The following is a 10917-nucleotide window of genomic DNA, read 5'->3' as shown; positions in this document are numbered from 1 at the left end:
GAGATCTAGAATGATGACCAAACATTTCTTGGAGAGCAAGGACAACATTGAAGATTGGTTCCAAACAGTGACTACGCCACAATATTCATTCATTCTTCAACAAATCCTAGCACCAGATCCAAATGTATAGTTGGTATTTCACATCCTAGTGTACATTGAGTTATATTTTTAAAATTTGGATGTGAGCATACTAGATATTTTGATCCGTAAATGGATTCATTAGAAATACTCATACACTTGACAATATAAAAAAAAAAACTTTTTTCAAAATAGAGTAGGCTAGAATAGGAAAATAAGACCAAGCTTGGTAATATTTTTGAGTTTTTGTTTTGAATTTTGATTTCGTTTATTTCTTGAATTTTTCATTTTTGGTGGAGCAATAAGATCCACCTCATTCACTAGCCATTGGCAGGAATATCTAAAATAAAAGGGTTGTTTGTGAAGAAGGAGAACAAATGGAGTTTAGACAGCTCAAAATTTGAGGTTTGAGATCAATTCTTCTTACTTTGTTTTTCAAATTCCAGATTTCAATTACATAAAGAATTGACAAAACTTCTAAGTATGCTCTCTTCTTGCACCTTGTGTGACCTCGAAAATCAAAAAGGAAAATTGGATAAATTAGCTTTGAAATTTCACAATAAAATTCATAGATCTAAAAAATGACTAGGAGATCTAAATCTACTATTGAATTTAAAATTTACTTACATTTTGATCTATCTCTTTCAAATAAATTTGTCTCAAAATTTACTAAAATAATTCATTTTAACAAAAAAAAAAAAAAACAACAACAACTAACTAATTTTTTCTCCAAAATTTTAAAATAAATTCTTTATTTAAAAAAAAAAACAAAACAAAAACAAACAAATGAACAAATATTAAACAATGAAAACAAAAACAAAACATATCATTAAAAAAAAAACACAAACTATAAAATAATACAAACAAAACAATGAAAAATAAAAACATTAAAAACAAAACAAAATAATAAAAAAAAAGGAAAAAGCAAACACATAAACACATGTACAAACCATAAATAAAAACCCCCACCCACTCCATATAAAAAATATATATAATTAAAACAAACACAAACAAAACCCCACATAAAACAATATAAACATTAAAAAATAATAAAAACGAAATTAAAAACAAGAAGTAATAAAAAATAAAAAGGTCCATGCAAAAAAACCATCAACAACATATAACATAAAAACAAAAATGATGGTTGATTGTATAAAACCATAAGGGTCGAATTTAAATATATGGAGTGTTCTGTAAACAACGTGATACACTTGGAGGCTCAAATAAAACAATCAATAAAGGTTAATAATTACGTCGTAAGGCGTTTCCCTCTAAAATGAACTCCCCTAAATGCTTTTCTGTCCTAATCTTAACCGTTAGATCTATTGTTAGACGATTCAACAATTATCTACCGTCCGAAAAAAACATTAAAAAACAGTTATTAATTCGTTAAAAAATTAATTAAACCCAGCCCAGCCCGTCGGTCTACCTAGCTGGTCTGTTGTGTGCTGCACGAGCTTTTTCTGCAGGAGGAGGGCCAGGAGGATGAGGAGGGCCGCGCAGGGCGGATTTTTCTGCAGAGGAGGAGCGCCAAGGCAGGTTTCTTGCTTTTGCTTTTGTTCTGTTTTAGGGTTATCTCTTTTTTTTTACTGGTTTTCTTGTTTCTGCAGGGATGCAAACCAACGGAGCGCATAGAGGTAGGATGGGTTGTATTTGGATGATGGTGTTCCCTTGAGCAGGGCCTTCCTTGCCTACTTTCAATCTGGTGACCCCAGCCGCACAGCTCAACACAGCTTGGCAACGGAGGGCAACAGGCTGCCACTGGCTGCCTCAAGTTTCAGAATTCGATAAAGAGCTCATACATAGTGGGTAGAGTCAAAATGGTATCCTCAGAAGCTGAAATGGCTACGAAAGCTTGTCGAAATTATTCGCTAAAGGCTAGTGAAACTGGATGCTTTGTATTATGGCAAATGATGCTTGATACGTGGTCAGTGGAATTAGTTTTGGGTGGGAGCAAAATGCATGCTGGAAGCAATAGGAAGATTGTCTGGCGGCACACACCCTGGCTTGGTTCACATGCTGCCAAAGGTCCTCCTCGGCCTCTGCGCCGAGCTCTTCAGGTATGTCTATTCCGATGGCACAAGAACGAGGATCTTTTGGTTGTAGAATGTGTTTAAAAGTCAGCTCGTGATTCAGTGAAAGTCGTATTTTTTTAGTATGAAAGCATGTAGACTAAGCCTAGGATGAAGAGCAAATTGCGAGTCCAGTAAGTAAATGCGTTAATATGATTGCATTTTATTGGTTTTTACATCTGGTCAAAATTCAATAAATTCTTGATTTTTTTACGCATGCATGCAAAGTAGGTTACATAAATGTCTATTTTAGTGAAGGATGATTGTCTTGGTATGGTATGGTTGTTTGAATGACACCTTTTTGGCCAGGGTTTGTGAGTCTAATACATGTAAAGTAGGCCTAGAATGAGGATCAGATTGAGAACACAGTGAAGTTAAAAGCATTCGTACAACTGTGTCCATAATGGGCTTCAACAGTTGGTCAGAATTCAATAAAATTCATGGGTTTTCTATGTTTGCATGCAGAGCTGGTTTAGCACAAAGGTTGATTTTGGTAAATGATGATTTTCTTGGTTATGGTGGTTTGAATGACACAGTTTTGGCCAGGATTTGTGAGTCTCTATGATCAGGCTAAGTTTCAGTAAGATTGGTGTGAGTGTTCATGTAGTCTAGGTACTAGGTTTTAGGATTAAGTTGACAGAAATAGTACAGATGGTTGTCGACTAGTTTCCCAGTTAGGATGAGAGAACCAGAGGTTGATGTCTTAAAATGAGTGCTTGCAGATTATGGCCTAGATTGCAGTTTGATCCAATGAGAAATAAGCAAATAGATTATGCATTGCTGCTTGAAGAATAGGCTCTTGGATCAGGTTGTGATTAAGTTAAGAGTTGAGAATTTTAGCATGAGCGGTTGCAAAAGATAAATAGAAGAGAGTTCAGACTGCTAAAGTTAGTCTTATGGAGATTGTTGCGAAAGCAATTTATTGGTGGTTCGTCTAATAATATCTCATATTAATGTGTTTATAATGATGCATGTTCTTATGCTTGGTTAATTTCTTTTCCCCTGTGGTTTAGATCCTAGGACATCAATCACTGCATAAGGTGAATTATTTATGAAAAACTCTAATTTTGTCTAATTTCAAGCAGTGGTAAACTGAATGTCTAATTTAATCAACCATGTAGATTTTTCTTTTACGTTGGGTTTTTCGAATTTAATCAGTCTATGTTGAATTTTTTATAAGTATCAAAAGCAAATGTTAATATTTAGTTGTTTTTATTAAACTTGAAAAATATTAGAACAAAACTGCATGTATGTATGTTTGCAATGGCAATTTTTTTTCAAATGCAAATCACAATTTAGGGGACTGAGCTTAGGAGCATGGCAACTATGCAGCTTACACTAACTTGTTTTGGTGATGATGCACGTTCTTATTCTTGTTGACCTTTCTATTCTTAGGGTTTAGATCCTAGAACAACAGCAATCATGTTTGCAAATGCTCGTTGCTTGGGAGAAAAGAAGATTGGAGATGAAGATTGCTTCCATTTAAATCTTGCTGCTGATCCTTCAACTCTGCACGAAAGGAGTGATGGACCTACAGAAATTATATTTGGAAGATTCCCATCTTACACGGATTCAAGCCATTGGAATAGATGTTGTTTAGTGGGAAACCACCATAGAAACAACTATCAACAATTATAGAGCAGTAGATGGTGTGATGATTGCTCATTCAGGTCGATCAGTTGTCAGTCTTTTTAAATTTGGAGAGTGTTCAATGAGCCATACCAGAACAAGAATGGAAGAAACATGGACAATTGACGACGTGGTTTTCAATGTGCTTGGCCTTTCAATGGATTTCTTCATTCCTCCTGCTGACATTATCAAAGGTGGATCAGGGGGTGATGCCTGTAATTATCAATCTGATGGAAAACCCATGTCAAGGAAGCCTCAAAATGGAATCTTGCAACATGTGCCTGTTGGGGGATCAAAATACATGGTTAAATAGATTTGTTAATAACATTTTTATAGGTTTGGATTTCTAATTCTGATACTGCCTCAACTTTTCAACAGGTACTTCTGTGAAAGTTACAGGATGCTTGCAAGAATCCCTTGTATCATATGGAGACTAACAATTCAGAGCATTATGACAGTTTTCAGGGAGAGCAGTATTTTCTGACAGTTGTTGAGACTGGAATACCATTTTATTATACAATTCCTGAAAAGCATAGTTTTGTTGCTAGGTTTCAGCGAGTTTGGAATTTTCTAAAAGTTAATTGCGGGCAAGGCCCTGTCATCTCCAGTTTGGCAGCAGAATAGTAACAGTAGTTGACATTTCTACTTCAGATTCACATGCCATATGAAGTTGCCAGCTGAACTACATTTCTGGCTTTTCTGAATAGAGCATTGAAGTAGGTAACAAAACTGCATGTATGTATGTTTGCAATGGCAATTTTTTTTCAAATGCAAATCAAAATTCAGGGGACTGAGCTTAGGAGCATGGCAACTATGCAGCTTACATTAATTTGTTTTGGTGATGATGCACGTTCTTATTCTTGTTGACCTTTCTATTCTCAGGGTTTAGATCCTAGAACAACAACAATCATGTTTGCAAATGCTCGTTGCTTGGGAGAAAAGAAAATTGGAGATGAAGATTGCTTCATTTTAAAGCTTGCTGCTGATCCTTCAACTCTGCATGAAAGGAGTGATGGACCTGCAGAAATTATATTTGGAAGATTCCCATCTTACACGGATTCACGCCACTGGAATAGATGTTGTTTAGTGGGAAACCACCATAGAAACAACTATCAACAATTATAGAGCAGTAGATGGTGTGATGATTGCTCATTCAGGTCGATCAGTTGTCACTCTTTTTAAATTTGGAGAGTGTTCAATGAGCCATACCAGAACAAGAATGGAAGAAACATGGACAATTGACGACGTGGTTTTCAATGTGCCTGGCCTTTCAATGGATTTCTTCATTCCTCCTGCTGACATTATCAAAAGTGGATCAGGGGGTGATGCCTGTAATTATCAATCTGATGGAAAACCCATGTCAAGGAAGCCTCAAAATGGAATCTTGCAACATGTGCCTGTTGGGGGATCAAAATGCATGGTTAAATAGATTTGTTAATAACATTTTTATAGGTTTGGATTTCTAATTCTGATACTGCCTCAACTTTTCAACAGGTACTTTTGTGAAAGTTACAGGATGCTTGCAAGAATCCCCTGTATCATATGGAAACTAGCAATTCAGAGCATTATGACAGTTTTCAGGGAGAGCAGTATTTTCTGACAGTCGTTGAGACTGGAATACCATTTTATTATACAATTCCTGAAAAGCATAGTTTTGTTGCTAGGTTTCAGTGAGTTTGGAATTTTCTAAAAGTTAATTGTGGGAAATGCCATGTCATCTCCAGTTTGGCAGCAGAATAGTAACAGTAGTTGACATTTCTACTTCAGATTCACATGTCGTATGAAGTTTCCAGCTGAACTGCATTTCTGGCTTTTCTAAATAGAGCATTGAAGTTGGTAACATTGCTGCGGAAATGAAATCATCTTTTGGCTAATGATTGATCAAGTTGCAGGGCCTTTCTTTGTATGTATATTGGGTTTTAACCGGTGTGCAGAGTTGTGTAGTTCTGTGTGAATCTGGATGACCTAGTCCTGTTAGTAGTACCATTCTCTGTCCGAGTTCTTGGTTAGGATCTCTAGCTTCTAAAACTACATGTATATGTTGAAGATTGCCAAAGATTGTTTTGAATCAATCTGAAAAAAATATAACCTACTAAGGGATTTTGTTTGAAGCTGCTATTGTTCAGTGTGCTGAATAAATGCACTACGCTTTACTTGCAGCTCCCATTTTCCCCAGGCTAGCGCCATTTTAAGCTAATTAATGTTTATTTCAATTTTATGAAGCCAACTGTCAACTGTTTTGTTCAATGGAGCTCTTAGTTACCAATACTCTACTGCTTTGTTTTAGACTTTGAGCAAGGTTTAACAATAAGTTATAACGTTGCACCTGCTAAGCTATTGTTGCAATTAACTGCAAATTTAATTTAACTGTACAATACTATTTCATGAGCAAAAACACATGCTCAATTATCTGCTCTGAGGCAAGAATGTTCAGGAGTACGGAAGACATGAAGGATCCGGGGCATGCCAGATTCTAACTGCGATCGATGGGGTTTTGTTGGTCATAGACTTGAATGGGACCAGAATGCAGTTGACACTCCGAACATTCTGCCATTATAAATGTGTATCCAAGATGCATTGACACTAATTATGATAATAAACTACTGTAAGTTCACTACTTAAGGGTTCTTTCCAGGTCATTGTAAGCAATCTAACAATAACAAGTTGTCTTTCAAGCTCTTTATTGAAAGTAGCATCATTTCTGTAAGTTTATCAATAGAAAGGACAAGAAAATTAGTATTATGAGAACTGGTTGGTTGTTATGTGCAAGTAGCTAAGCCAGCATAAATCCATCTTAGCCCAGGATATTGAGTAGTGTTGTTTAGTGTGTATGTTTGAATGCTGGAATAATGTATTTTTGGACTATTTATTATGCTTGTGTTGCCTTCGCATTTGCAAACTAACCAGTATTAGTAATTTCAGTGGGATGTACAGTGTCAGCAATGCCTTCGTCTGTATTACCAGAAAAGGATGTACAGTATTAGCTATGTCTTCGTCTGTATAGAGCATTAGCTATGCTTTCGCCTGTATTACCAAAAAAGAATGTACAGTGTTAGCAATGCCCTTGTCTATATTACCAGAAAAAAAGGATGTACAATCTTAGTAATGTACTTGGTCTGTTTTACATGCAATTTGCAATGATGGACAGTATTAGTAAAAGTTGCATTACCATGTAATAATATGTTTTATATAAGTAATCTGTAGCATTATTAGAAATTCAATCACAGTTAACAGTGGCCATGACCCTTTGCATTCATAAGATTAGATCATCAGCTTTTTCAAATAAAGCATAGTTCGCCAACAAGTTACTGATTTGTTAAGACTAAGTACTTGTTTGTTATTATAAGACACCAAAATATTGTAGTTCAAATCAGTAACAACCAATTTATTCTCAAAAGACTTCATGCGCTCAAAATGTATGAATATATACAGTTATGTACAAACAAGTTAATTGAGAAACCAGTAACTACCAATTTATTCTCAAAAGACTTCATGCACTCAAAATGTATGAATATATACAGTAATGTACAAACAAGTTAATTGAGAAAACATGGAACATCCTCGGCTACCACAACAACCCTAAATTCTAAGAACATAATACCTGTACATCAAATACAATCTTAGAAGCAATCCTCTGTTCTGTTCAAATTTAGGCAATTCACCAGCATAAGTTACTGAATTAAAGGCATTGAAGCAGCCAAGATGAGGCATCATGAACTTTTTCAATCATCAAGCCAATCCAAATTAAAACATTCTTCGATGACCTCAACTATGAGATTAGGCATTGTATAGGCTTTGATAGCCAACCATTGTCGTTCAGTGCTCTCATCACAGATTACATATCTAAGAGATCTTAGTTTGGCTAATGCTTTAGGCAACTTATTCAGTCTAGAGCACTCCCTCATATCTAGAATCTTTAAGTTTGATAACTGATCAAATTCCATGGGAAGGTCCTTCAAAGACCTGCATAATGAAATATCAAGAAATTCGAGTTGCTGAAGTGCACAAATGGAAGGAGGAAGCATTGACAAACTTGGGCATATGCAGACAATCTCAGCACCCTAAGTGACCTTAACCTCCCAAAGTCATCAGGTAACTTTTGGATAAGATGACAATTAGTGACAGATAACTTCTGGAGGTAAGTTAGTTAAATTGCATATGTTTCCAGGCAGTTCCTCCAAATCACTACAGTGGTCAAAGTTAATTTCTTGAAATTTTGGAGACTTTGGAAAGTCATGTCCCTTATCCAATAAACTCATATTCCCCAAACCCTCACATAGGCATACAGACAACTTTTCCAAGCTCTCTGAGGATCTACAATACTCATAAAGAGGAGACACAATCAACCTCCCAAGTAGTACAGACTTTATTTGAGGAAATGCAGGGAAGCTCGGCAGTCCATGAAGTGTTGAACGCTTAGAACTATAATTGTATATTATAGAAACCTTCAGTTTTGGCATGGTATGTAAAAATGTTGGAAGACAGTAACGACTGGCAGCGAAAAACAAAGTCAATACTTCCACCTCAGGAAATTTTATTTGAAACCAATTTTGCTCTTCCATTGGATCTACAGTTCCCAGAAATGTAAAAGTCAGTATGCTATGCTGATAAAAAATGTTTATCTAACATCTTAATAAATTTGGAACATAAGTAGATTGATCAAAAAATGATTCAATGTGTAGGCAGTTAAAGAAAATAAATAAAAAATAAAAAATTAGCTAAGAATCTTTTGAAAGAGGTAAATTTCTTTAATTGTACAATGTGGATGCCTATTTGGTTTTTGCAATGTTCCAAGCAGTCCAAAATGGCCATTCATAAGAGGGTTTCTTTCAATGCCAAGAGATTAGGCAGTCCAAAATGGGCATTTACATATGCATTTCTTCTCCCCACCAATTTGCACTTCTCAGCAAATTCCTTGGCTCTCATGACAATTCCTCCTCATGGCTTTACAATTCCTGCGCAACAAGATTTCTCCCTCTTTGAGCTGGCGAGGCGTATTCTTATTAAATTTATAGCTTTGCATGGCTTTTTCCACTCTTTGAAATTATTAAGTTGATCTACTTTCAACCTCGGAATTCTATGTGGTATCTCTTTCATAAATTCTCAAATTAAAACGGGTCCTTCTAAATTTCTCCTCATGGCTTTACAATTCCTGCGCAACAAGATTTCTCCCTCTTTGAGCTGGCCAGGAGTATTCTTATTAAATTTATAGCCTTGCATGGCTTTTTCTCCTTATCTCTTTACATATTGGAAGCTGACCTCCTTAAACTTTCTAACTACTTCCCTTGGCCAAGTGAGTTGTACTTCTGAATGCAATGCAAGATTTTTGTTTTGGTTTAAATTTTTAAAACAAATTGTAACATTTCGCTAGAACATGATCACATGCAAACCCAGATGCATCCTCTGAATTCATGAAGTACCAGGGCCTTTGTGAAGGTACTTTGGACCACTACCAGATGAGTTTCCTTGACTGTGTGATGGAATTTTATCTTTTACAAGCTATTCTTGTCTCGAAAACACTTGCAATTCACATTAATTAGGAATTCTATACAAAAGATCATCGTGAAGGTTGGAATCACACTCCACACTGCATTATTCATTGTCTGAATAGGCTTAGGAATACAAAATACCATTGCATTGCTCTTGCACTACTTAAGGGCCTCTTTCCATTTCTCATCCGATTTCCTTCAAGAATGTCGTACAGACAGTGTGACTCATCCATTGGTGGAGACTTCATTAAAGTAGGCACTCGAAATCTGTGTTTTTGATAACTAGATATGGATAGATAAAGAAGAAAGTAGGCCATCTAGCATGAGAACTATACTGCAATAGCAATTGTCCTGTTGGCAACAATGCATGAAAATTTATAAGCCCCTATTGATGGCCTGACTAAAAAGCAAATAAATCTGGAACATAAATGTAGATGGAATAGAGTCAACATGTTAATCGGAATAAAGATAGAAGCCCCCTTATATATCATAACTGCATGCAAGGGGAGAGAAAAATCCCAATGTCCAATGCGCTGAAACACAGACTTAGAGGCTTTGGCCATTTGCAGTAAGGCCCATTCTGTGGCATGGTACGAGGCTTGCAGGAAAGTCTGTTGTTTTTATTTCTATTAAGAGAATCAATAACTGAGTGGATTCATACCCGCTAGGCATGGGTTTGAGTCCATTGGGCTGCCACTATAAACTGTAGGTCCCATGGAGAGGCCCAGCCACATAGAACAGTTGAGTCTATGAATTCAAATTGAGGCGGGAGCATTAACCCCCTGAGCCTTGTCCTCTCAGTCTGGAATAACAAGCAAGAGCTAGAGCAGAGCTCGCTTCGATATAGTCTCTTCAATACAACATTATTTTTAATATAAATGGTTTGCCTGGCTTTTATCCTAATAAGTACCACATCACTGTTATCCTAATAAGTATTTTTTTGACTCATATAATCTTATTTTTAATATAAATGGTTTGCTTGTCTTTTATTGGCAGAGTGTTTGAGAGCCCATCCATTTGCCGAAATCTCAATGGGAGAACCTTTAAATTATATGGGGGGGCATCCATGACAGAAATCATTACTTGTCCTTTAATGACAGGGAGTATACGAGCTCATCCATTACATAAATTTTATGGGGGATTTGGATGTTTCATTTAGATCTGAATATAAGTTATTTTACATATGATGTGAAAAATTGATTTACTTCTATTTTTGTTTTCTGTATTTCAACTTTTTCAAACACTATCCTTTTGTCTCCCATTTCTGATTTACAGCTTGTTACATCCAAGTACAAGTTAGTTTTAAAAAACTGAGGTGCATGGAGTACTATAGCATTTTATTTAACAAATGTTTAAAAAAAATACTATAGCAACTTTTTATCCTGTTCATGGAAAAATATCTGGACAAAACCAAAAAACATCATCAAAATAAGTGGGTTACTCAAAAATGTTACAGCAGCAACTTGAATCCACATTTTCTACGACCCTATACCCTTTCCCTTGTTTGATCAAGTTAACAGATTATTATTCCCTTACAAATGGACTTGTTGTGATCCATTGTGTAACAATGATCTACTTGTTATAATCTAAACAAGTATTTTTTTTACAAAATATTTTGTCAATCACCAGATCTCTTTGATTTTTAATGT

The 10917-nt window shown here is 35.7% G+C and overlaps 1 protein-coding gene across 4 annotated transcripts; it reads left to right on the top strand.

Annotated features, from left to right (window-relative positions):
* Positions 1-1541: 1541 nt before the first annotated feature.
* Positions 1542-6271, top strand: LOC149228947 (uncharacterized). 4 transcript variants are annotated; one of them, XR_016247908.1, is made up of 3 exons: positions 1542-2138; positions 3546-4514; positions 4662-6271. XR_016247908.1 is itself a non-coding variant. In XM_089378428.1 (2 exons), the coding sequence occupies exons 1-2, from the start codon at positions 1899-1901 to the stop codon at positions 4902-4904; spliced, it is 483 nt and encodes a 160-aa protein (XP_089234554.1). In that variant the 5' UTR covers positions 1542-1898; the 3' UTR covers positions 4905-6265. The 4 variants fall into 4 exon arrangements, 1 of the variants encoding a protein (XP_089234554.1); XR_016247907.1 differs by having other exon boundaries at positions 3546-4495; positions 4662-6270; XR_016247909.1 differs by having other exon boundaries at positions 4158-4495; positions 4662-6267.
* The last annotated feature ends 4646 nt before the right edge of the window (positions 6272-10917 follow it).

The sequence above is a fragment of the Pinus tabuliformis genome, chromosome J (assembly GCF_031772625.1).
Source record: "Pinus tabuliformis cultivar Carrire ecotype Pingquan chromosome J, CPIR1, whole genome shotgun sequence".
Classification (NCBI taxonomy): domain Eukaryota; kingdom Viridiplantae; phylum Streptophyta; class Pinopsida; order Pinales; family Pinaceae; genus Pinus; species Pinus tabuliformis.
Note: the sequence above shows the minus strand (reverse complement) of the source record. Positions and strands in the feature narration are given on the sequence as shown.

Bases quoted from the DNA above. Each gene is read 5' to 3' on its own strand.
- LOC149228947 (XM_089378428.1), top strand. From the start codon at position 1,899: ATGGTATCCTCAGAAGCTGAAATGGCTACGAAAGCTTGTCGAAATTAT. The intron at 2,139-4,661 runs GTATGTCTATTC...TTCTATTCTCAG, and splicing joins CTCTGCGCCGAGCTCTTCAG to GGTTTAGATCCTAGAACAAC.